Source organism: Leptosomus discolor, chromosome 1, assembly GCF_034619465.1.
Source record: "Leptosomus discolor isolate bLepDis1 chromosome 1, bLepDis1.hap2, whole genome shotgun sequence".
Classification (NCBI taxonomy): Eukaryota; Metazoa; Chordata; class Aves; order Leptosomiformes; family Leptosomidae; genus Leptosomus; species Leptosomus discolor.
In genome coordinates, this window is record NC_141391.1 from 218,258,086 (window position 1) to 218,283,707 (window position 25,622).

General features: G+C 65.8%; 1 protein-coding gene across 1 annotated transcript in view; it reads right to left on the minus strand.

Annotated features, from left to right (window-relative positions):
- The window catches only part of SND1 (staphylococcal nuclease and tudor domain containing 1), a 101,018-nt gene that overhangs the window by 69,460 nt on the left and 5,936 nt on the right, over positions 1 to 25,622 (minus strand). Inside the window, exons 4-10 of the mRNA XM_086462552.1 lie at positions 24,201 to 24,279; positions 21,399 to 21,559; positions 21,097 to 21,188; positions 20,039 to 20,197; positions 19,500 to 19,606; positions 19,141 to 19,231; positions 12,175 to 12,288 (exon numbers count right to left, since the gene is read on the minus strand). Of these exons, the coding sequence (XP_086318678.1) occupies positions 12,175 to 12,288; positions 19,141 to 19,231; positions 19,500 to 19,606; positions 20,039 to 20,197; positions 21,097 to 21,188; positions 21,399 to 21,559; positions 24,201 to 24,279 (803 nt within the window). The remainder of the gene's footprint in view (positions 1 to 12,174; positions 12,289 to 19,140; positions 19,232 to 19,499; positions 19,607 to 20,038; positions 20,198 to 21,096; positions 21,189 to 21,398; positions 21,560 to 24,200; positions 24,280 to 25,622) is intronic.

Sequence of the window (25,622 nt, forward strand, 5' to 3'; positions counted from 1 at the left end):
CCCCCCTGCCCTGCTCGCAGGCCATCCCGTAACCCCCTCCCCAGCCCTGGGGAACCTGCTTCGTGCCAGTAGAGCTGGCGGCGGGGCAGGCAGGCAGGGTCCGTGGGGCGGGCAGGGTCCGTGGGGCGGGCAGGGTCCGTGGGGCAGGCAGGGTCCATCCTCAGACCCTTCAGCAGAGGGTCGGGGTCGGAAATGCCAAAGGGGGGTTGTCCTGTGCTGCCCCTCGTCCTCGCTCTCGGGCCCTCGCCCAGCACCTTTAGCAGAGGGGGCGGCTGCGGAGCCTCGGTGCAACCCGGCAGCCCTCGGCGCCGCAGCCGGAGCCTCGGTAGAATTTAGGCGGTTCCTCCTGCCGCGGACGCCGGGAGGCGGCTGTTTGCAGCAGAGCAGGGGGGCGCACGCAGCGTGCAAACCGTGTGCGGTCCACGTCCCGCGTCACCCACGGGTGACACCCCGGCAGCCCTGCGCTGGGATGGGACAAGCACCAACCCAGGGCGGCTCCTCCACGGGAAGCTTGTTTCCAAGGGGCCCAACAGCTCTACCCCTGGCACCAGGGATTTCAGGAGGTGCCAAGGCGGGAGCTGGTCACGTACAACGCGCCAGGGCGGTGACAACCACCCCGGTGCTCCTGCCACAGCCGGGCACCAGCGAGGGACGCGCGCCATCCCCTGCAGCACGGCTTCAAACATCTGGCGACTGGAGACGAGACCTCCAGCTGCCGGTGGGAACGGCGCGGGGAATATCCATGATCCCTCCGAGCCAGGAGAGTGCCGCACGGCGTGGGGAGAGGTGCGTGGAGGGAGGTGTTAACAGAGCTGAAACGCCCGAGCGGTGCCAGGCGGCGGGGCTGGGGGAGGCACCGAGCCCTCCTCCGCTCCAGCAATCCTCCGCCTCTGCGGAGAGGGATGATGCCTCTGTCACGCTCCCGGCTGGGTGTATAAAAGCTGAGCCCTGACCCGCAGGCAGCAGCGCACGTTGCTGCAACCAGCTCTGAAGCAAGTCAAGCGCGGGAGGAGGAGGAGGAGGAGGAGGAGGAGGAGGAGTGAGGCAGCGAGGCGAGGAGGCGAGACCGGGTCAGCTCTCGGCACGGGAGATCCCCCCGCCTGCCTCCAGCCCAGCACCGTGTGGTGATGGAGCTGCTGGTGTCGCCCCCGCACCGTGGGGAGCTGGGGTGGGGGGGTGCCCCCTCAGCCCCGCGAGGCACCGCGCGCCCCAGCCGTGCCTCCCAGCATCCCTGCGGTCCCCCCGAGGGGCAACCCCACGGGGCACAGGGCAGGCGAAAGGGTAAGGCCGGGGTGACGCCGGGTGACGCCGGGTGCGGAGGCAGAGCCCCGCTGCGGCCGTGCCAGGCGCCGACCTCCACCTCCTCGCGGGACGCGGCGGCTCCCCGCGGAGCAAAGCCGCCGTCGGACGGAGCAGAGAGGCTCCTAAAGCCACCGGCAGAAAAAAACCTAAGCCTTTGCAGCAGCAGGTTCATCACATACCTAAAATCACGGGCTGAAGTTTCCCGAGCCACAAGGGTGCCGTTGCTAGGCAGGACGTTAATTGCACGGTTCAGCAACGTGGCAGAATTGCACAGCTCCTCTCTAATTTCGTGCAATTTAACCATCAATAGAGGACGCGCAGTAGCTTCCCGAGGAGATCAAAAGGTCAGAGCCTCCTTCTCCCCTCAGCGCTTCCACGCTCGCCCAGCAGACCGAGAAACATTTGCCACGGCGTCAGACCCAGCCGCCCCGAGAAGCCGGGCGGCCCCGCGCCGAGGCCGTCAGCTCTGCCCGTTTCTGCTTTAACGCTCCTGGGCGGCGGGCGCTGGAGGTGACGAAGCCTCTCGGAGCGGAGCAGCTCTCAGAGAGCACGACGCAAAGCCCGGCTGGAGCGTCGTCCTCCTAAATGCGAGCTGGCAGGTGCCTGGATCCTCCTCAAAGCATCAGTGTCAAAACACCAGGCACTTCTGCTGGGTCAGAGGAATTACAACACTTAAATGTAAGTTGTTTGGGAAGTATTTTAGCGCAGCCTAATCTTCAGGGCTTATTACTTACACGGCATCAATAAGACCAAGCACTTAAGCGCCGCCGCTATTCACAGAGCATATGGTCTGGGGCTGCGTCTTCCTCCCGGCTGCACCTTCCTCCCGGCGACACGGGCCCTGGAGTCGCGCGGTGCGAGTTGGCGATCGCCTGCGGTCACGGAGCCGGTGCCTCGTCAAGAAGCTGCTCCGTAATTGCCGGCAAGCTCCTGCCCATCACCCCAAACCGGCACCAGCCACGGCGCCGGGGCTGGCCGGCTGCCCGCAGCCCCGTCACCAGCCGGGCCTCTGCTCCTCCACGCTGCTGCTGCTGCCCGCTTTACTGCTTCGGGGGGGTTTTTATCCTTGCCTTTTGTTTTTTTGCTGCTAAGCTTTTGCTCGCTAAGCCGTGAGCAATTTCCTGGGATGCCAGAGGCTGTAATCCATACAGGAACCCAGCTGTGCCAGCTCACAAAGTAATCCAGCCTGGATCAGGCCTCGTACCTGGCCCCGACAGATCCCCCGGGAGCCGAGCCTGGTTTGTCCGTTCGCTTCCAGCTCAGGGGGCCGGAAAACCCACCTGCGAGAAAGTAGCGGTATTTTACCGGGGGTCTGGATCAGCCCGAAGTCCCCCCAGAAGTGTCCCCCGCAGGATTTAGCACCGGGAGATGAACCTCAGCGATCCGGTAGCCCCAGATCAAACACCAAACAATCGCTTTCCCACCCTGGGAAGGCTGAGGGAGAAGGGAGAGCGGGACGGCGGAGAGAGGTGCAAGCTCATCACTTTTGCAGGAGGCGAAGCACGCTCCCCGGGGGGCCGAAAACAGGTTGCAGGAACACGCTGGCTTCGTGCGCCTTCTCCCTGGAAGCTATTGCAGCCCCTATTAAATATTGATCAGGGAACTCCAGTGCCCCCACTTGCTGCTCCCGCCTCTCCCCAGACGCACCTCTCCTCCGCCAATATTTAGAATACATTAAGGCCACACGCCCGAGCACTTAGCGCTTCACGCCGCGCTGCTCTGCCGCCGCGGCAGGGCTCACCGCGCGCCCCGTCCGCGCCGGCAATCAGTTCGGTTACACAATACATGGATGAGCTACGATGAGCCTTGTAACTGTAATTTAGCGGAGACGAGACACTGATGAGTTCATGGGTTTGTCTCTCATTAATCTTTCATGCTCGTTGAGTGCGGCGCGCTTTTCGTAGTACAAACCCTGCTCGAGCTCCTCGCTCTCCTCGCAGACCCCGCCGCCCGCACAGGCGATCCGTCTGCCGCCGCGGCGGAGCCGTACGGCGTCCCTCACCAGGCCGGGCTCGGCTCGGCTGCGGTAGACTTGAATTCAACTCCGGCGCAGAAATCCTGGCGAGCCGGGCACGACCCACAGGCTTCGAGCTGCTGCAGACAGGGACCGTCCCCACTGCACCAACGGGGGACGGTGGCAACAAGCTGGAGGGTCTGGGGGAGCTTGGCTGAGCTGGGGGATCCCTCGATCCGCCTTGATGGGGATCACCAAATGGCCTTGAGCCACCCGTTACTGGAAGGATGAAGGCACCAAGGACAGCCCAAAGTAGTGGGAGAAGCCGGCGGGGAAGCCAAGGAAACGAGGGATTCTCCTTGGGAAGGCATGGAAAACCCCGCCAAGCCTGGGAGCAGCCGGGATCCCTCCCCGTGACGGACACCAGGAGACGAGTTTGGTACCAGAGGCTCTAAAAGCAACGTGCCACGCACAGAAGGGGCACCTGACAGGACCCGACCGTGTTGCTGCTGCCCTAAAACTGCCCAGGAGGGGAAGTGGCGGGCGCACATCCCAGTGCCCTCGGGGAGCCCCAGCGCGGCTCCCGGCTCAGCCCTCGGCTCCGGGGGCACTTCCAGGGAGCCGAACAACAAGCCTCCCACCAGGCTGGCAGCTCCAGGCACTTCTCCATCCTTCCCAGCCATGAATGTCCCTCCGAAGACAGCGCTGAGAGCCTGGGCAAGCTGCAGCAGAGGAACCGCCGCGCCGGAGGCACCGGTGAGAGCTGCCGCCGCTGCGCCAAGGGGCTCACGGGCAGGGCAGCGAAGGGGGGAGGCACGAAATAACCCTGAGGGAAAGGCACTGGAGAAGTCCAGGGGGCCATGCCCGAGGGTTTCGGCAGCAACGGGGAGCTCCCAAGCAGGCAGAGCCCTCTGGACCACCAGCTCGCCGCTGATGGGAGCCACGGAGGAAAACCACCCCTGCACCCCGGCGCCGGTGCCGCACCGGGAAAGCCAGAGCTTGGCGGCAGAGCTGCTGCCGCGACCAAACTGGAGAGGGCCTGGGGGCGACAAGCCGGGGAAGTGAGCAGCTCCCTTGTTTTCGGGGCTGAAGAAGCCTGGGCTGCCTCGCCGCCGGCATCACCACGACCGTTTATTTGTGCCGTCGCCCACGACGGCTCCGGGGGGCGCTTTGCGAAGCGAACCGAGCACTCGGCTCCCCAGCCAACGTGCCACCTCCAAGCGGCCTCCACCCAACTCCCAACCGCCCCGGCAGCGCGGCAGGGATGCAGCCAGCCGCCCCGTGCCGCGCCACCACCCCCCGCCTCTCCTGGCAGCGGCTGCGGCATCGCCCGCGCTCCCCAGAACCCGCCGAGCCGAGGACGCCAGAAGAGCCTCTGCGGGGACAGGAGGAGCCGGTCGGCGCTCACAGCTAACGTTCAAACTTCTTGCCAAGCCCAGCGCAGCCGCCCTCTCTCCAAAATCCGGCTCGCCGCAGAAAAGCACCAGGCAGACACCTGCAAACCATCTGTCGAGCAGCCCTCGCCGCGCCGAGCGCGGCACCGACCGAGGGCGGCCCCCCACCGAGAGGGGCCGAGCAGGACGAAGCACCCACGGGCGCCCGAGGCTGTGCCAGCGAGACCCCGCACGCCACCGGGTACCCCGAAGTGTCACAAGGCTGGAGGGAAAAGCTCATTTCCAGGGATAAAGCAGCTGCGACTGCCAAAACCAGGAGCGACGGGCTCCTGCCTCGTTCCCCACATCTCAAACAGGGTTAGAATTCCATCCCAAAGAGCGTCAACACCAGCGGCTCGAGCGGCCTGGGCTGCCCTTGCCCTCAAGGTCCCTCCCTTGCCCTTCCTTGGCCGCGCAGCCCCCAGCAGCTCCCGCTCCGGCGGCGCCGGTCGGGGCTGGCAGCAAGCCGGGCAGGTCATTTTTACACAGCGCTGCCAGTTCCCCATAAATATCCTGGCAATCGGCGAGCGTCAGGGAAAGGAGAGGAGAGAAAGGACCGTCGTTTGATGGGGTTTGGGTAAAACACGGCCCTTCCTAAAATCTGCTGGAGTATGGCGAAGAGCCAGCGGGGGAAGGAGGAGGAGCGGGAGCAGCGGTGCTGCCGGGGGCCACCGTCCGTCACCCGCCCTCGCGCCGCGTGGGCGACGCTCTGCCTTCACCGGGGCATCGCTCGGCATGGGGGGGGATGATGAAGGTCACCAGGCTGCGCTGCTGGAAGACAGGTCGGACACGAGATTGGAGGCACAGAAAAATCCTCGTCAGGGCTTCAAATACCGGCGGCGCCACCGGGAGCCGGCGGTTTGCAGCCGAACGCCGCGGGGGGAGCACCAACCTGCCGGCGCCACCGCCCTCTGCGGCAGGACGCGCCGCGCCCGGCTGGGCGGACAGACGGACGGGGCCACGTGCATTTTGCCCAGCATCACCCCGCCACGGGCCCAGAGGGGGAGGGTATCGCCAGCACCGTGGGGACCCCGCGTCCCCGCCGAGCAGAGATGCCGAGACCACCCGGCAGGTCAAGCCCGATGGCGAGTGCCGGGCTGATCGCTGGCCGCCAGGGTCCCCACCAGCCGGGAACAAGGGCCCCGCTCACGGGTGACAGCTCCCGCTCTCCGGAGGCTGGCAGGCGTGGGGGCTGGCAAATCCCTCCTCTGCTCGCAGCCCAACGGGCGCCAGCAGCTCCCTGCCTGTGGAAACGCATCGGGAAGCCAAGGAACCCGCGCACAAGCTCATCTGAGAGCAAGGGGAAAAAAAAAACCCAAGCCCAAATCTGTCTGGTTTTTTCTTTTCCTGAAGCCATTTCCAGCTTCCCTACGCTTCCAGCTCCTCACTGCTTTCTCTCTGCGGCAGCGCCGGCTCCTCCAAGTTCGCCCGGTGCGGTGACAGCCCTGACGCTGGTGTCAGCTTTGCGAGCAGCTGCCGCCGTGCCAAACGCCGTGCCGGCAGATGCGAGGCTCGCCGTCGCTCTGGCAGCCGGAGCGGGCACAGCAGCGGGGTCCTGCTCCTCCAGGGAACACCCCCCCCCCCAACCCCGTACCCTGGCTGGAGGCGACTGGAAGCACCCAAAGGTGCCCAAGAGCCCTCCCCAGCACCCCACCGCTGGCACCGGTGTGGGCGGACAGGCGTGAGCCAGCACGGCACTGGTGCGGGGTGGGTGGGCAAGCATGAGCCAGCATCTGGGATAACCAAAAAACCCCAGCGAGCCTTGGCTTTGTGTCCTCAGAAAATACAGCTGGAAGGTGCCCCAGGGCCGTCCAGACAACCCTTGAAGAAATTCCCCCCCCACAACGTCAACCTTCTCTCCGCCGGGCAGGCAGGAGCAGGGACCTCCGAGTCCCGGAGGAGCGGCACAGCCAGGAAAGGAGCTGGGACATCTCCGCTCCCGATTCCCTTTCCACCTCCTCCTCCCTGCAGCTCCCAGGGCCGAGGAGGGGCCCCAAAGCTGCCAAAACCCCCAACCCCCTCCCTGCAGCCCCGCTGCGGCCAGGGGAGACACTGCCCCACTTTCAGGCTTCCAAAAAACCCAACCCTCCACCAGCAGGATGGGGTTTTTTTCCCCCTGTTTTGTCCTCTTTGAATCAGGGTCCATGTGTTTGACTCCCCCACTCCAAAAGTACGACCAATTAAGATATCAATTTAGATAAATTGGGGGATTGGAGCAGATTTGTACTTGCCGTTGCATCAATTGGGCAAATATAGCTTCCTAGAGCGCAGAGCCGCTAACGAGATTTTGTAATTTAGCTGCCCGAAGAAGCGAATTTCTGCTTAAAAAAGCAAAGCTGAAACCTCCTGAGCGCCAAGAACACCGAGACCCAGGAAAGCCCCGGCCCCCGAGCCACAATCACCGCTCGCTGCCCGCAGCAGGCAGCGCCCACGGATCCGGCAGGTCGGAGCCCCCCGCAGCCGCCGCTCCTCCCCGGCGTTTGCTCTTCCTCCCGGGCCACCGACACCCGCGCCGGCGGCGCTGCCGGCCAGGGCTCGGCTCCCACGCCCAGCCCGCCCACCGGTACACCGGCTGCGCTGCCTTCGGTCGGATCCGACGCACCGGCGACCTGCTTCGGCAGGGCCAGGCCCATCGCCGAGGCCAAAAGAGCACAAACGCCGCCACAGGGCGCGAAGGCTGAGCGGAGCGGGACGCCAGAGCGCTGGGCACCACCTGCAGCGACAGGGAGATGCCGGGAGCTGCCTCGCTCGCCCCCGGGGTTGCAGCACCCCATGTTTTCAAGCCCCAGACGCGGACCACCGCTGCAAAACGGGGTCCTGCTGCCAAACAAGCTTGTGCTTCGAGGCTGCGGGGCTTCAACGCGGCAGAAACCAGCCCTGGCTCTAGCCTGGACCCCAGAACTTCACCGGAGGCGAGCGCGGCGGTACGGCTCAGCCTCCAGCCCCGTGAGCCACGAAGCCCACGGTGGCGGCAGGACGCGGCCGGGGAAGGACTGCCGGGAACGCTCAGCCTTCGAGGCCGCACGGCGGGAAGGAGCCGTGCCGCACCCTGCTCCGGCGACGCCGCCCCGAACCAAGCGGGCCGGCCCGGCGAGGGTCTCCGGTGCTCCCGGCAAGGGGCTCCAGCCGGCACCGGCACCGCACCTGCAGACCCGGCACCTGGGCAGCGGCGGGAGACGCGTCTTCACCTGAATGCGTTATGTTCCTCGACAGAGACAAGCGATAGAGACATTAAACGCTATCAGCTCCTGCTCTCAGGATTCATTTCGCGCCGGGCGATGAAGGCGGGAGATGAAAGGCTGCAGGATTTTATTACGCTGAATTTTCAGTTTGTCATTTCCCATCTCCTCCATCAGGTGCCTTGGGACCAATTTGCGCTCGGCGGGATGGCGATGGAGCTCCCCGGCAGAGCCGCGCTAGATACGTGCTACCTGCTACGGTGGGTACGGCTCTGCTACGGAGCTGCCAGACACCCCCCCCCCCCCCCACCTCCTGGGTAAAGCCTTCCAGAACAGGCCAAAATCAACCCAAAATATGCCTTGAGCTCAGGCTCCACCTTTGTAAAGGCAACAACTAGGATTGGGGTCTCCCACGCTGAGCCCCCCACCCAGTGCAGAAAGCTCCAGACCACAGGGGCTGGAGCAGGGATTAAAGGGGAGCAGCAGCAGCAGTCAGGGGTCCCCGGGGGCTGGGGGAGCTCGGGAGCAGAAGACATCCCCCTGCGAGCAGCAAAGCACCGGGGATGGGGGAGAGGGGCACGCGGCTGAGCAAGGTGCCCAGGTCGTCTGACTTTTTTTGGTCGGTTATAGCGTTTGTTTTTTTTTTTTTAAACTAATGATCTGGAAGGAGGAGGGGGGTAAACATTTCATTAATTGTGTTCACAGGTAATTTAGCAACTGCCTAAGCAGAGCCAGAACGCAGAAGGGCCTAAAGGAGAATAAAACCCAGAAAGAAATGGATGAGGTTTAACTGGGGCACCCAAAGCCAGGGTGGCCGGACTCGCCCCTATGTGGCGCAAGGGGACCCGCAAGCAGCGCTGGGGAGACCACCGCAGGCAGGAGAGCTCGCACCGGTGCCGGGGCCTGCAACCTTCCCGCTTTGGGGGTGCCCAAGCAAGACGGTGGCACGGCGGTGGCAGGACAAGTAGCCAAACGGGCATTTTCTGAATCTCGTCACCACGACCGTCACGGCCACGCAGGGTCCCCCCGAGCCCAGGGCAGGACGGGCTCTGGTGGCTCCAGCTCTTGCAGGGTGTCCTGGTTTGGGCTAAATCACAACTAATTCTGCTTTAGTGCTTTAACTTTTCAGTTCGGTCTCCTCTAACTAACGGCATTTTCCGAACCAGCAGCACGTTATCTCCAGCCAGCGACTGCTCCAGCAGTGCCAACCCCTGATGGTCACAGCCAGCCCCAAGGGATGGGCTGCAGAGAGGCCCTGGCTTGTCCTTGTTCTTGGAGCCACCAAGGCCACTGCTGAGTCTTGTACCCCGTGTTGGGGTGCTGGGAGGGAAAAGGGTCCCCAGCCCGAAAAAGGCCGCCCCTGCAGGGAGGAGCGAACCGGCCAGGGGACCCAAACCTGACCCACAGAGTGTTCCACCCCACGGACGGCACGGTCAGTGGAAAGCTGAGGGGGCACCGGGGTCCATCTCTCTTCTTCGGTGGCGACACCTGAGGAGGGCTCTGTCTGTCCTTCTGTCGTCCATCCCGCCCCGTGCGTCCCTGAATCCAGGGCCTGAGCCCAGCTCCTGCACCCGGTTCCATCGGCTGCCCAGTCCGGCCTGGGACTGCCCCAGTGCCAGCCCTGCAGCGTGGGGGTGACGTGTCGTCATCGGGGTGGGGGCAGTTGGGTTTGGTATTGGGTTTGTATCTATTTGTACATACTGTGTATATTTTGTTATTTCCTTATTTTTATCTTTTCTCTTGTTGTTACTGTTCCATTAAAGCTGTTTCAGTTTTCTTTTCCAAACCGTAAAGTCTCTCTCCCTTGTTCTCTCTCCTTTTCCCTTTTGGGAGGGCAGAGGGGTTCAGAGAGAGCGTCTGTCACTTGTGAGTGGCCGGCCCAGCCTCGACCCGTGACGTAGGGGAAGGAAGGCGAGGAAGAAGATGGAAGCAGGTCTCGCTCCGCAGCGAGCCAGGGCCACGCTGGCCAGGACGGCTAACTTCACACCGCCGGAGGGTCTGGCAGCAGGACCCGGCCCCGGGACGCGGCCTGAAGGAGCAGAGGTTTCGCTCCACCCAACGAGCTCCCCAAAACGAGAAGCCAGACGCAGCGACTCGGCTGCGATCCGGCGGCTTCGGGGTGCCGGGGCATCTGCAGCGAGACCCCCCCCCCGACTCAGCGCAGGGAAGAGCCCACGTGTGGGGCATCCCCCGGGCAGCGCCGCGGGTGGCGGTGGGGAGCCGGCAGCTCGCAGCGGGCAGGGAGAAGGCAACCGCGGTGCCGAAGCCGGCGAAGGATCTCACCCGGGGAGCCGTCAGCGCGGCGGGGCGCAGCCGCCTCTCTGCAGTCTCCTTGGAGACTGCGACCGCTCCGCCAAGGAACCGCGCTCCTCCCGGCAGCACCGCACGGTGCCGGTGGGCCACGAGGGAGCGGGTTCCCGCCCCCCCACCAGCACGGGTGGCCACTTTGCGGCCACCCCGTGCCCTCGCTGCCGTGCCAGCGTGCCGCTCGGCTCGCGGCGGCTGCCGTCCGCCCGGCGCTGACGCCAGAGGAACAGCGGGAGGAAGAGGCTAATCTGGGAAGTTATTCATAATTCAGTGTGTACACAACAAGGCGGCATCCTAGGAGGGAGGAATTTCCAAATCGCCGTTCCCACAGCAACCCCGGCTCTGCCCCTGCGCGCGCCAACAGCTCCGGGAGCTGCGGCACGCGGTGCCGTCACTCGCCAGCGTGGCGAAAGCCACCCCGAGCGTCGGCGCCGTGCAGGATTAAAAAAAAAAAAAAAAAAAAAAAGAAACAGCCGTGGAAAAAACGCAGCTTTTGCGTAACCCTGGGTGAAGGTTGGCTTTCGGCGCCCCGTTGGAAAGCCTTCCTCCCGCCCGCAGGCGCGAGCGCTCCTCGCCACCTCGAGAGGCGCGGGGTGAGGTGGAGGTTTCCCCTAGGAGCAGCGTGGGGGCTCGTCGGGGGGCTTGGGAGCTCTCGAGTGCATCGACCGTTGGGGGGTGGGACAGACAAAAGAAAAGAAAGAAAAGCCGCAGCGAGCAGATAAATCCCTGCCCCCAGGAGCTTTGGGATGGTTTGAGATCAGCCGCTGCCAGGCGAAGCCGTGCGGTGCCCGGCTCCTGCGCCCACGCCGCAGGTCACAGCCCTGCCGGCAGGTCCCGGCTGCCACCGCGCTGCGCCGAGAAAGGGGCACAGGCATCAGACCGGCGTCCCGGCAGGAGCGCTTTGAGCGGAGGTGAAGGGGACTCAGCGTGCGCCCCGCTGCCGCGCGGCACAGCTTATTTTGGGCGCTTTCATGTCGCTGCCGAGCGCAGGGCTCGAGGTTCGGCACGTGCCGGCTTGCCGGATGCTCCAGCCAAGCACAGCGGAGACCAAACTCCGCGTGAACGACGCGGCGTTTTCCGCAAACTTCAGTCCCCAGGATTTCTCCGCCAGACCCCGGCGCTGGGGGTCTCTACAAGTCAGACCCGCAGCGTCCCTTCGAGGTGGAGGGCAGAGGAGCCCATTCCTCCCAGAGGCGGGGAGGAAGCAGGGAAGCGCTCCCCGGCGCCAGTCGGCCTCGCGGCGGAGGGGTGAGACGCTCGGGGCGGCGCGGGCGAGCACCTCGCCGAACGGGCACCTCGCCGAACGGGCGCAGCGGGGAGGGAAAGGAAAACCAAAGGGTTTCGTGCGCTTTGCGTCGCCTCCAGCAGCCCGGCAGCCTCCTGCTTCTCCCCACCCAGCGAGAGGCAAGCGTCAGGCCGCAGGGGAAGGGGAGGGCAGAGCTGCGGCCGCTGCGCCACACGAGCAGAGGAGCAGCCCCAGCCCAAAGCCCGCGGCCGGCCAAGGACCCGAGGGTGACGAGCAGCCCCGCTGCCCGCGTGCCCATCCGCCGAGGGGCGTGAGTCCGCAGGGACCGGGTCACCCGTCCGCCAGCGCGGCCCCACACCGTCCACAGCCCCACGGCCTGGAACTGGGGCTCTCCCACCGCCCCAGAGCAGAGAGCTGCAACGGCACCCGCCACACAGAGGGGGAAACTGAGGCAGGGGACGAGGGAGGCAGCGGTCTCCCTGCAGCGATCGGAGTATATGCTCAACCCTCCCCCAAGGCCTCCTGCGTCCCGTGAGATGGGGCTCCCCCAAGAAGCAAAAGGGGGGTACTCGGCAGCGGGGGTCACGCCAGATAGAAGAGAAGCCTCACAAGAAGGGGCCTCCAGCCAGGGATGGTCACGGATGCCGGCGGCTGCTGCCCAGCAGCGAGGCTGCACGGCTGGGGAGCGGAGCAGAGCACCCTCCCCCTCTCACCCCACGGCCACCTCCCCACCACGCATCCCCCCACGGTCACCTGCGTGCTGTCCCCTTCCAGCCGGGGGGGTCGGATGCTGGAGAGGTGAATGGTTTTGTGGTCCCCAGAGTGCAGCTTCACCACGATGGCGTCCGCGTTCAGCACCTGCATCACCTGGGGAGGGAGAGAGGCCGGGGTGAGCACCCTGCCCGCAGGCAGCGTGGCACCCGGGGCAGCACGAGCCCCAGAGCCGGGCACCGCCGCGACGCTGCTCTGTGGCACGCGCCCCGATGCACCCCGGCTTTTGGGGCCCAGCAGACGGCACAGGGCGAGCGGCGCCAACCCCGTCCCCGGTGGCTCGTCGGCACGTCCGCGGTCCCGCTCTCTGAGCCTGAGGAGCTCAGCGCTGGGCAGGGCCCTGCGAGGTCCCCAGATGGCGGCACCACGGCGTGTGCCACCCTGTGCCGGGGCTCAGCCGCGCCAGGGTTTCACTCCACAAACAAAACGGGCGAGGGGACTGGACCACGGGCATCGATACTGGATGACGGGTGAGCGCACGGGGAGGGGGGAGCGAGCACAGCCCACGGCGGGGACTCCTCCACCCCACAACAGCGTGTCCTGGCAGGCGGTTCTCCCCGCACCCAGGGAGCAAATTAGTTAGAAAATCCGGCAGAGGGCAGGCAGGGCTGCGCGGGCAGGCGGAGGGCAGCGGGGCTCAGGGCACGCCGCTTTAATCTTCTCAGTTTCCATTAACCGCCGCTCTCCAGCCCGGACCGAGCGGCAGCAGGCGGAGCAGGACGAGGCACCCGGGTATTCCTGCTGGCAGGGCAATGACCTTCCCCTGCCCGCTCCCAGCACAAACCCAGTCCTCCCAGTCACGCCAGGACAAAAGGTTCCCGCTGTTGCTCATCCACGACGAGCGCAGCCCCACGCATCCCCCCGCCGCAGAGCCGAGCTCAGTGGGGGAAGCGGAGCGAGGAGGGCACAGACTTGCTCCACTCGCAGCACTTTTTGCCCCAGCAAGCACATCAGTCCCTCAAAACGTGCTTAGCCAAAGGGATAACAGGATTATAAGAACTAAAATTAAAGCAGACACCGAGGATCGCCAGGGCACAGCAAACCCCCCCAGGGGACATCCCTACCCAGGGACTCAGCCTCTCCCGGGACCCAAATCCTTTGTTTTTCAGAGGCAGAACCGAGCCCAAAGCAGTTTGCATGCTAAGTGGAGTAATCAAATCTCATGCTTCAGGGCATCCTCACCGCTGGAGGGGTCAGGAGGGGACCCCAGCAGCGCGCTGGGCATCTCTCCCTTCCCTCGCGCGCAAGGCTTCGGCAAAGCAAGACGCGAAGACAGCGATGGCGCGGCCGGGGGAGCCGCAGGTCAGATCCGGGGGCAAATCCTGCGCTACATTACCCAGCCATCACGCACACGCCGCGCTCCCACGCCGGAGCTGCAGGAGCTGCGGTCACATCTCATTTGTTCCCTGGCAGGAGGCGGCAGCAGGGCAGGCAGCCGCCAGCTCCCGGCACAGCCCGGCCTCCGGCACAGCCCGGCTTCGGTGCAAGAGCCAGCAACTGGCACTGGGGACTCACCAAGCCCCTGCCGGCCCCGAGCATCCCCTTCACTGGCAGAATTAACTTGCAGGGCCCTTCGCCAGGCTGCGATGGCTTCTCTGCAGGGGCGTGGGATGCGGTGGGACGTGGTCCTGGGGTACCCAGGGGCTGCGAGTCGCAGGCGGGACGGGGCAGGGTGGCAGCAGGAGCCGAGGGGGATCCCCAGGCGCCCACCCTTCCTCGGGCACGCACTCCTCTCCTCCACGCGCATCGCCCCGTGCACGGAAGCAGGAGAAGGTGCTTTGCAGCCCCTTCCCCAGGGAGGCCGCGGGCAGGAGGGGGACACGGCGACAGCGGCAGCAAAATGGGAGACTCAGCACCACTTCAGAGGCTGAGTGATTTTTCTTGCTAACAATCTCTCAGCTTGCCGTGGCCAGCTTCCTTTATCCAATATTTATTGTGGCTTCACCTGCCTCAGAAAGGCACTTTGATAAAGGGATTAAAAGGATTTTTCTTTTCTTTTTTTTTAAAAAAAAAAAACCCTCTGCAGCTGCTTCTTGCAGAGCCTGCCCGCTCCAGCAGCACTGCTTCCCCAAATCCCCCCGGGACACAGCCTTCCCCCCATGCCCAGGCTCCTCCAGCCGGGTGCAGGGAGGGGAGGGCTGGGTGATGCCCCCGCAGGGCAGATGGGCTCCAGCAACACCCCCTCAAGCTTCCCACCCTCTCCCCCATCCCTGCTCCCCCGGGGCAAGAAGGTCAGAGCGGTGCCTCGTCAAGATTTTTCATGAGAGAACTCTCCCCCCAGCTCCCCTCCTCCTGCCCCGACACACCGAGGGCAGCTCGTCAGCTCTCCTAGGAAAGGGCTCGGACACATGGAGCAGCCCCAAAGCCGTGAGCGACCTCCTTGTACCCTGACCTTGCAAGACAAGGACGGTGGCACTCCGGGAGCCGGAGCCAGCGCTGTCCCCCCACCAGGAAACTGCTTTTGTGAGGGGTTTTGGCAGGGTCTGCCGCTCAGCTCGCCAAGAGAGCAGCTCCCGGGCTGGCGCTGGCAGATCCCGCTGAGATTTGAGACGACGCAACGAAGGCTCCAAGTATTTTGCAAAAGGGTAAAAAAAAAAAAAAAAAAATAAAATAAAATAGATTAAAAAGACGACACAGGCACAGCTCATCCACAACCGCCTCCTCCAGCCTGCCAAGCCGAGCCGGTGCGTGGCAGGAGGCGACGCACAGCCCAGCCAGGCTGGATGTGGCCGAGGGGCTGCCCACGGAGCCCAGCGTGCCCCGGGTTGCCCTTCAACCGCTCCCCCCTCTCCGACGCCGAGGGGCTGATCTTGCCCTGCAGCCGGGAGCTGGGGCGACCCAACCTCGGGCAGCCCCCCGCGCCCAGCTGTATCATCAACAGCTTTTGGCAGAGGGTAGCTCTCAGCGTAATGTATTCAACTCTAAGCAGCGCTGCCCCAAATTCCTGGGCGCTCTACGACAAGCTGACGCAGGGAATTCAGGAGAAAGCCTCCAGCCTCTTCGCATGTTTTATTCCGCCGCTTTTCTTCTTGCCACTCACTCACGGGCATCAAATCCGCAGTCGAGGCCAAGCCTTGATTTCTCCCCAAACCAACCCCTCCGCTCAAAGCACCGGCAGCTGACCGCCATGGCAGCGGGATCCAAAATTAGCCGAAGCCAATTTGCCGCGGTTGCTCAACGGTGCAAAGACAGGTTGGGATCTTCGTCCTCCTCCTCCTGCCACCACCACCCCCCACCCCCCCCCCGGCAGCTCCTACGTCAGCCCTGCCGCTGCAAACGAGCACCTCGGCGTTCTGCCGAGCACGGAGGCGGCTTCGGCGCTGGAGCAATCGCTGCCTGCCCGCTGCCTGCCTGCCTGCCTGCCTGCCTGCGGGGGCTCAGACCCCTCTGCAGGGTGCTGGGAGGATGGATGAGGGGCTCACGGGGAGGCCAGGCATGTGCCCAGCTCTGGGTTCAGCGCAGGGTTCAGCTCCGGCGCTCCGAGGCGTGCGAGCATTTGTCCTGATTTTCCCTGTCACTTATAATTCCCCGAGAAGGGAAAAAGACCAAAAATTGACACTGCAAAACCGACGGCGCCCGGGGGGACTTCGGCTGACAGCTCCCTAAATGCTGATTTGCACGGGCCAGCATAAAGAGCAGGTTTTCACCGAAAGCAGAGAAATTCTGCGTCTCCTCCCCGAGAAGGAGGATGGCATCGTGGTGCTCGCTGCGTTCGGCGGCTCGTACTGCGGAGCCGGGGCGGACCCCCGGGCTGCAGCGACCCAGGGGGCTGAGCGCTCCCAGTGCAGGGGGCACTCCAGCAGAGCGAGGGGCTGCGCCCAGAACCCGGGGGCCATCCTGCACTCTCTGCCCTACGCGGGATGCAGCCTGCACACGAGGGTCCTCTCCGCTCCACAGCGCCGGGGGTGGATTCCCACCGCCCCCACGGCGGGGGGGATGGCTGCCCCACGGCAGCACGCGGAGATGCCAGAGCCCCAAACCCGCCGCAGACACCTTTGCTGCCTTGCCGGGGGGCGGGGGGGGAAGGCTCGGGACAAGAGACCTGCCCGCCGCAGCTCTCCCAGCACCCCAGCCCGCGCACGAGCCATTCCACCAAACAACGGGCGTCTCCGAAATGCCAGGAGCGTCCACCCACCCCCTCCACCAGCCCTCCGCAAGCTGCTGAGCAAAGCATGACTAACGGCCCCGTGCCGACTCCTGGCGCGGGCTCCGGCAGCAGCCCTTGCCAGCGGCAGGATGGCGCTTCCGAGCGCGCCAGCACCTTGGCACGGCCATCCCCGCGCCCGCCGGGGGCATCTGCCCAGGTGCTGCTTCCCGCCGCGGTGGTGCCTTGGGTAGGGATCGTAGTCCTTCTCCCTGGGGACGGGCTCTCACCGCTGGCCTTCCCAGAGAGCCCCTGGCCTGGGCACTGGGGCCACGCTCCGTCGCCGCACCAAGGCGAAAAGCCCAGCAAACCCTTCACCGCCCCGGGGAAGCTGCGGCAGGGGGACACACACACACACACGACACATTTTCGGGGATGTCCGCTGCCATCAGCCAAACCCGAGCCGACAAGCGGCGGCGAAGGGCAGGCGCGGAATCTCCGAGTTACAAGCACGAGCCAGCACGCCCCCAGCCTCACCCCACGGGGCAGGAGCTGCGGCGCGCATCCCCGCCACAGCACCGCACGGGCGAGCGCATCCAGCCGGCTGCGCCGCTGAGGCTGGACCGGTTGCCAAGAGCTCCTGGTTCTGGTGTGCCCGGCGGCTCCCACAGCACCCGCAGCCAGCACCCACTCAGGCGTGCTCTGCCCCAAGCCCGGCTCCTGCCACCCTGGCCCACGCCGGGGCAGCCGGCAGCCCCCCGGGAGCGGCGAGGCTCAGCCCCGTGCCCGTAAGGCAGGGGTGCGCGGGCACGACGCTAGCAGGGACGGAGCAAAGCGGCTGGAAGGAGGCTCCAGAGCAGGATGGGACCCGGGTGCAGGGGGAGCGCAGGGGTTCAGCTGGCTTTCCAGGAAATCTGCCTGCTGCGCGTTTTTCCCCACTTTTCCACCAGAACTGAAGTGTGCGAGTCCCCGCCGGGTGCTGCGCTGGGCGAACCGGCAGCACCATCTAGCGGGCTGCTCCCCCCAGCGCTGCCCGGACCCCCCCGATGCTCCCCCCAGCGCTGCCCGGACCCCCCCAGCGCTGCCCGGACCCCCCCAGCGCTGCCCGGACCCCCCCGATGCTCCCAGCCAGCCGCAGCGATGCCCACCCGGGGCAGGGGCAGCACCAGGTCAGCCCCACGCAGCCTGCTCGGGGAACGGCTACGGGGTGGAAGGCACCTCGAAGACCACCCAGTCCCACCCCCCTGCCACGGGCAGGGACGCCTTCCACTAGAGCAGGTTTCTGCTCCTTGAGCGCTGCCAGGGAGGGGGCAGCCACAGTTTCTCTGGGCAGCCTGTGCCAGGGCCTCACCAGCCTCACAGGGAAGAAGTTCTTCCCAAGATCTCATCTCAATCTCCCCTCTTTCAGTTTGAAACTCTCACCTCTCAGCCCATCACTCCCCTCCCTGATCCAGAGTCCCTCCCCACCTTTCCTGTACCCCCCCTTTCAGCACTGAAGGCCGCTCTAAGGTCTCCCCGGAGCCTTCTCCTCTCCAGGCTGAACACCCCCAACTCTCCCAGCCTGTCCTCACAGGGGAGCTGCTCCAGCCCCTGAGCATCTTCGTGGCCTCCTCTGGACCCGCCTGAGCAGGTCCGTGTCTTTCTGGGGCCCCAGAGCTGGACGCAGCCCTGCAGGGGGGTCTCACCAGAGCGGGGTAGAGGGGCAGAATCCCCTCCCTCGCCCTGCTGCCCACGCTGCTCTGGGTGCAGCCCAGGAGGCCGTTGGCTTTCTGTGGTTCGAGCACACGTTGCCAGCTCATACGCAGCTTTTCACCCACCAGCACCCCCAAGTCCTTCTCCCCAGGGCTGCTCTCATGGCCTAGCCTATATCTGTGCTTGGGATTGCCCCAAACCAGGGGCAGGGCCTTGCACTTGGCCTTGTTGAACTCCATGAGGTTTGCACGGTCCCACCTCTCCAGCCTGTCCAGGTCCCTCTGGATGGCCTCCCTGCCCTCCAGCGTGTCGACCTCACCACACAGCTTGGTGTCGCTGGCAAACTGGCTCAGGGGGCACTCGATCCCACTGTCCATGTCCCCAACAAAGATGTTAAACAGCACCAGTCCCATTATCAACCCCTGAGGAACGCCACGCGTCGCTGCTCTCCACTCGGACAGCGAGCTGTTGACCGCGGCTCTCTGAGCGCCACCACCCAGCCAATTCCTGATCCACCGAGTGGTCCGTCCATCAAATCCACGTGTCTCCGATTTAGAGATAAGGATGTCACGCGGGACAGCGTTGAATGCTTTGCACAAGCCCTCCCTTTTGCCCTCCGAACCGTGCCGGGGCAGGGGTAGGCACCGCTTCCGTGTGGCAGGAACACGGGCACCATTGCGGTGGGGGAACCCACCTCGCTCTCGCACGCGTGGGGCTAACGAGGCCCCGGAGCTGGGCCAGCCACCGCAGGGAGGTGCCGGCCGAGGTCTCCAGAGCCCCACGGAGCCCCTCGCCAGCAGCCCCCAGGATCAGGGCAGGGGCTGCGCCTGACACGGTGCTGGAAACGCAGGCAGGAGAGCGGCAGGCAGGTCCCTGCGGCACCCAGTCAGCCCGAGCGAGGCCCCAGGGCATCCACCAGCCCTTCCCCACGCCCCCTGGCCCCTTCCCCTCTGCGTCGTTTCACCTCTTCCCACCCCAGGTCTGCCCGAGATGCCGGCGAGCACCTGGGCGGCCGTGCACCGTGGTCCGTGGTGGGGATGTAGCCAACACGAGACCCTCCGGCGTTCGTCCAAGCGCAGGCGGAGGCCAGCCAGGGCAGGCGGCCACCCTGCCCTCCACCCCCACGCGGGCAGAGCCTGCCCGCCCCTTGCCCTGCTCGGCCAGCCGCTCACCTTGGCGACGAACTGCTTGTCCTTCTGATCCAGGTTTGCCGTGGGGGCCACGTAGTCCCTCCAGATCCTCAACTTGCGCTCCTTGGCGAACCTGGCAGGAGGGGGGGACGGACACACACGACACAAACATGATGCTCCCGCTGGCGTCGCCAGCAGGGACGGACGTGCCGTACGTTCAGTTGTCCGGCAAAGCCCTGGCAGAGGGGCTGGTGCAGTCATGGAGGGATCCCATCTACCTCCCACCCAAGAGAGCACCGGGGGCACCCCACACGTGGACAGGGAGTCACCCCGGGCACCCCACGGGTGCAGCCGGGAGCGGGCCCACCCCGGCACCCTGCGGTTCCTGGCGCCGGACTCACCTTTCGGCCGCGCGCAGCTTGTCAGCGCCGCGGGTGTAGACGGCGATGGACCAGTCCACGCAGCGGGCAAAGCCCTCCTTCAGCAAGAGCTCGGTGATGTTCCCGTTCTGCGGGGAAGGGCAGGAGGCACGCGCTCAGCTGCGGGGGACGCGGCACCGCCATCTGCCCCTGCGCCCCCGAGGAGAACCGGCCTGCCCCTGTCCCTGCCCCACTGCCCCCCGCTCGGAGCTCAGCCCCTCAGATGCCACAGGTCCCCAAAGTGCCCAGCGAGGCCTGGCCACGGCGCCCAGTGCCCCCAGGGCTATCGGAGACCACCCCAGACACCCACAGGGCTCTGCTCTCCTCACGGGCTGCTCAGATGAACCATGGTCTCCCACACCCACCAGTAAAGAGCCCACAACTCCCAGGCTGCTCTGAGCCCCCACCGGAGTCACCCGGACTTCACAACCCCCTTTACCGTCCCCAGCGAAGCGATGGCCAACAGTCCGACAGCCCGCCGGGACCCTCTCCCACCCCTCACCCCCGCCAGCCCCACTTGCCGGGTGCAGGATGGTGCCCAGGATGTTCTGGTTGTGGCAGCTCTCCAGCACGATCTGCACATCCCTCTGCAGCAGCCGCGACTCCGTGAAGAACTTGGCTTCGGCCGCGAACGGCTCGGGGACTTCGGGAGCATCCGCCTCCCGCTTGAACGTGGGGCACTGCGGCAGAGGCGGGGGGAGCGGTCAGGGCACGGGCTGGCCCCAAAAACCTCGGCAAGGGGGTGGGAGAGCTCCTTGGGGAGGAAGGCTGCACGCAGCCCCCGTGCTCTGGCTGTAGCTTCTGGGAGAGACGGGCTGGGTAGGGGGCTGCACACTGGGGGCTGCGGGTCCCGATGCTTCCGTGCCGTTTTGCACTGACATAGCCCTTTACCCTCCCCAGCAAACACTGCTGGGAGCAAACTGGGTATGGAGACCAACTCCCAGCCTAATCCTGCCTAGGGTGCATCCACCCTGTGTCAGAGAGGCAAGGGGGGAATGGTTCTGGCTCTCCAGCAAGGGCACAGAGAGGGAGCTGGGGCAGGGACGGGCAGGCAGCCTCCCCGGGAGCCCCCAGCCCAAGAGCCACCCTGCACATCAGCCCCCTGCCGCGCCGGGTGGCCACGCTCTCCGGCCGATGCACCAGCAGCCACCTCGACGCCAGCAGAGCAGGGACCACCACTCACCCAGCGACCAGGGTCCGACCACAGCCCAGAGCTCGAGCTGCGGCGGGGCCCGTCAGCGCAGCGCTGGTACCCACCGACCCCAAACCTGCTCCCAGCCCCGTGGCGACACCCCGCGTTGGGCTGCACCCAGCCTGTTCCCGGAGGGGGCATGCAGGACGGCACAGCGGGCAACGTGGCAGCGGTACCCCCGCCTCCAGCCCTCCCTGCCCTGGTCCCGCGGGCCCGGCAAGCGGAGCAGCCGGCAGGTAGGGGCGCGAGCCCTGCCCACCGGCGCCGGGGCCGAAAGGCGCCGAGGAAGGTGCGCAAGGAGGGACAGCGCAAGTTCAAGGGGGAACTCGCTGCCAAGAGGACGGCTGAGCACGCCTGGCGGGGACGGGGCCAGCAGCCAAACCTCACCTTGATGCCCGAGAGCATGACGGTGACCAGGTAGTAATCGGGGAGGAGAAGGGCTCTCACCACGCTGCCATCCCGGACGTGCTCTATGATGGCTGCGGAGCAGAAGCACAGAGGTTGGTCCTGCCGCCGGCGGGAGCCGGTGCCAGCTCTCCGCGACGAGAGGGTGCCGGGAACAGCACCCAAACAGCCCGGCGCAGGCAGCCGGCCCACCCCCCCCCCCCCGAGGCTGTGGGCAGCAGAGGATGGAGAACAGGGGCGACCCCAGCGCCCGGCAGCGAGGGCCGGAGTTGGTGCCGGCTTACCGTTGACTGGCTTCTGGTGCATGGAGTCCACGAAGTGCCGGGGGTTTTCGATCGTGTACTTGAGATCCCGGATGGTGTGGGAGCCCGTCCCCTCGCTCCACATCCCCTTCTTGGCGCTCTTGGCCTGCTCCTCCAGCTCCGCCAGCCTGCTCTGCTCGGGGCTGCAAGGACAGGACGAGATGGGGTGAGGCCAGGCCCCGGGCAGGCAGGACGCCGCCAGCTTCTGCCTGTTTTATCACCAGGAACATCCATCTTCCAGGCACTTTCCTGGATGCTTTAGCGATTTGATCACTTACATCTAGAAAAGGCACCGCCTGGGTGAGCCGGTGAGCGATGCTTGTGCTGCTGACAGCACCACACAGTAAATCACACCAAGTTTCTCCGGCACAGAGGCCGCGCCATCGGTGCCCGAACGCCCGCCGCTGGAAGCACCATCTCTGGTAGACTGGGGAGGTCGAGCCCATGCAACCCCTTCAGGGGCTGCTTTTGGGCACCGTGATGGAAAGGCAGCCCCGGGGAGACAGGGAAGCAGCAGCCCCGAGCCCCGGCACGGCAGAACACGCCTTGGGCGAGGAGGGACGGCAAACCCAGGGGTACGCGCCGCGCCAAACCACAGACCGTCCCCGCTCCTGCCCACGCAGGCGGCCACCGAAGGCAGAGGGCGGCAGCAGCGGCCCCCTCCCAGCACCGACCCGCGGTGCTGTCTCTGTTTTAGCTCTCTTCAGCTCAGGGCAAAGCTGCAACCCGACGAATCCCGAATCCCCGCAGAACCGCCCGACCCGAGCGGCTGAGAACCACCTCACGCACCCTTTAATCAACGCACCCTTCGAATTAGGAGAGCAAACGCCGCGCAGCGACGCGCTCCCGGCGGCGCTTGACGGCGGGCAGCTCAGCCCTGCGCTAACGGCGCTGCACCGGCCCCGTGGCGCCGGAGCTCACGGCAGCGCCGCCGCCCAGCCTGGGGGGGCTGCACGTCCTGCTCCCACACCGTCATGACAGGGCTCAGGGTGACCAGCTTCTCCGGGCGTGCAACACCCAAGTGACCTCCGCGTGCAGGAGGAGGCCCAAGGAGCGGAGCAGCACAACCCTGCGAGCTTGAAGCCACCAGAAGGTCCCCGTGGGGCTGCCCAAGCGCCCCCAGCACAAGCAGTGGGCAACAGCACTCAACCTGCACCCCGATTTCCTTCCCTCCAGCACAACCGGCCCGTCCAGAAGCGCCCGAAAAGTCCCGGGCAGCAAATGACCCCTGTCATCTCTCCGGCCGGAGCGAGGGGGCCGCTCTCTCTGCCCAGCAGCACCGCCATGCCACCGTCCCCCGACGTGCTCCTGCGGCAGAGCCAGGGGAAGGGGCTACCCAGCCAGACGAGGGGGTTTCGGCTGGGAAGGCTGGCCAGAAAGCAAGGCCGAGCGGAGAGGAACCAAGCCGGAGCCGATGTCCCGCCTGGCCCATCACCCTGGCTTCAAGGCGCCTGGGGGCGCACCAGCCCGGCCGTCCCTACACCCTCCAGGCATCACGGCTGCACGGCCACGAGCGGCGGTGGCCGACACGGCCCGGCTGCTCACAGCCAGCCTGGCGTGGGCTCGTGGTCCCCCTTCGGCACAAGCCCCAGGGGACGTTTCCAGCGGGAAGCAGGAGGGAATCGGTGCAAAAGCCCCCGCGGGCTGGCAGGCGGAGGATTTCCTCCTTCACTCCACCTCGAGGCAGGAGAACCACGACAGGGCAGCGAGAGCCGACTCCGGCTGAACCCCACTCACCCTACGAACACCGCCGGGGCCTCACCGGGCTCCACCGCCGGCGCTGCGCCCACTCTCCCGGCGGCTCCTTGCGCCCGGCGCCACGGGCTGGTGGCTTCTGCAGCCCCTCCAGCGCAGGCACAGTGGCCTCCGCACCTCTCCCAGGCATCGCTGCCCTGTGGTGGTCCCCAACTGTGCCAAAGCAGAGCCACTGAACCCTGCCAAGGGCACCCAGAGCCCACCGGCACCAGGCAGAGAGCACGTTCCCCAAGGGCTCGGGACAGGGACAGTGTCCCCGGGCAGGCAGCAGGCAGGATCCGCCGGCACTTGAGGCTTCGGCACCGGCAAGCCGGGACATAAAATAACCCATCCACGCCCTTGGCAATGCACGCTCTGCTTGCTTGACATACCTGTTTACAGGCTGCACTACCAAAAACGCCGCGTGGAAAGCATCCAAGTGTGCCAGGAACAGTTTTAGGAAGCGACCCGGGCAATCTTCCAGCCCAACAAGCGCGGGGATGGAAGTAGTGCCCGGTCAGTATTTATAGCAGCACCCCAGCAACCACTTGCACCCCTGGAACAGGAGAGCCGGCGCCCGGGGCCGTGCAGGGGGATGCCGGCACACCACGGCCGAGGCCAGGCTTCTCCCTTGCGCCGGGACGCGCCGGGGCCACGGTGAAGCATCGGCATCGCTTCCAGCGGCGCTACCACAAGCACCGCACCGCCCCGACTCCACGCCAGGCGCTACGTTCCAGCGACCGAGAGCTTCAGAAGATTTGCTGCTCTGCAGCCCAAGGCCACAGCTCTGGCGCTTCAGCACCCAGCGGACACCCAGCGCCCCCTCCCCAGCCCCTCGCCACCCCAAGTCTGAAGACGAGGGGTCACCGCGCCAGGACGCCGATGCCTGTGAAACCCGGGCGCCGCAGAGAGCCCTGGAGCAGGGGCAGGTGCCCAGCCAAAGACGAGGAACCCAACGGCTCCGTGCCGGGGTAAGTGACAGCGGAGAATCGGCGCGGCCGCGCGGCACGGGCTCACCGGGGCAGCGCCGGAACGCAGCCGTGTACGTACTTGTTGGCTCGGATCCCTTCCCGGCGGGAGGCCAGCCCTTCGGCCACGAGGGACTCGGCAATGTTCTCGCCGCTCGTGTCTGCGGAGAGAGGAGGAAAGGGATCAGTGGAGGCGAGCCGCCAGCGCGTGGGGCGGCCCGGAGGCACGCGGACCTCGGTCCTGGAAAGCATTCCCAAGGCGATTCCAGCTGACAAGTGCAGGAGCAACCCGGGAGCAAAGGGGTCCCGTCACCAGCCTGGCGTCCCAGCAGCACACGGCCTTCGTGGTGCATCGAGCAGAGCAGCCCAGGGCTCTCCTGGGGACGCCGTTTCCCCCAGACCAGGGCTAAGCACGTGGGGAGGCGGCTCGTTGCTCTGACGGGCTATGGGGCTGCGAGGCTTGCTGTCACCCAGGGCTGTCTCCGTGGGAAGGGGACATCCTCAGCACCCAGGGGAGGTAAGCAACGCCCTCGCAGCCCCAAAGGGGCTCTCTGGATTGCCAACGAGGGCTGCGCTGCCAGCACGACCTGCCACGGGCACCTCCGCACAAGGCTTCCTTCCTCTGCAGAAACACGGGGGTTTCGTGGCCGCCGGGAGCCAGAGCCCCCGGGGGAGGCAGGGGACAAACGCCACAGTCCGGGTGGGATCCTGGGCCAGGGAGAGCAGATAAACGGGAGGATTCGGGCAGAACCCCCCCGCTGCCCAGGCAGAAGGGAGGGCGCAGGGTTGCACAGCCCCAAGTAGCAGCGGGGGGTTGCCAGGGAGGGGGCGTAGGGCTCTGCTGGGACCCCTACTCTTCCCCAGCACCTCTGCTCCGCCTCATCCACCACCGGCAGGCGACAGCAAGCCCCCACCTCTCCAAAACCTGCGCCCCTCCAAAGCCCAGAGCCGCAGGCAGCTGCTGCGTCACTGCCAGGGAAGCTGTGGCAGCGTTTCCACATTAATAGTATTTAAACCTTGACAAATTTCATCAGGAAACGTTTTATGCTTCATTTCTCACCTCCGCGGTGTGACAGGCTGGGATTTAACAATAAGGACGACACCTACACGGGAGGCACAGCACAAGAGCCCTTAACGTGGCAGACAGCAAGGCTGCAGGTGACTGAAAGGGAGCACTTCGCCGATCGCGGTGCCACCCAACCACAAAACCCCTTTCCAGGCTTATTTGGCGCAGACCGCGCCGTCAGGGCCCGCCAGGATTCCTCCTGAAGGACAGCCCGCCGGGTGGGAAAGCGGGGAGCAGCAGGTCTCCAAAACTATGGTTATTCCCCCCTTCTGCAGGGGGGCGTCCCCATCCCAAAGGGCTTCCCAGTCCCCCAGGCCACGAGCAAACTGGAAGCTCAGGAATGAGCGTGGAGGTGACTTCGATACCCAGTTATTCGTGGTCTCGTGGGACAGGCTTATCCTGGCAGCACGTATGGCCCCGCTCCCCTTTCTTGCAGCC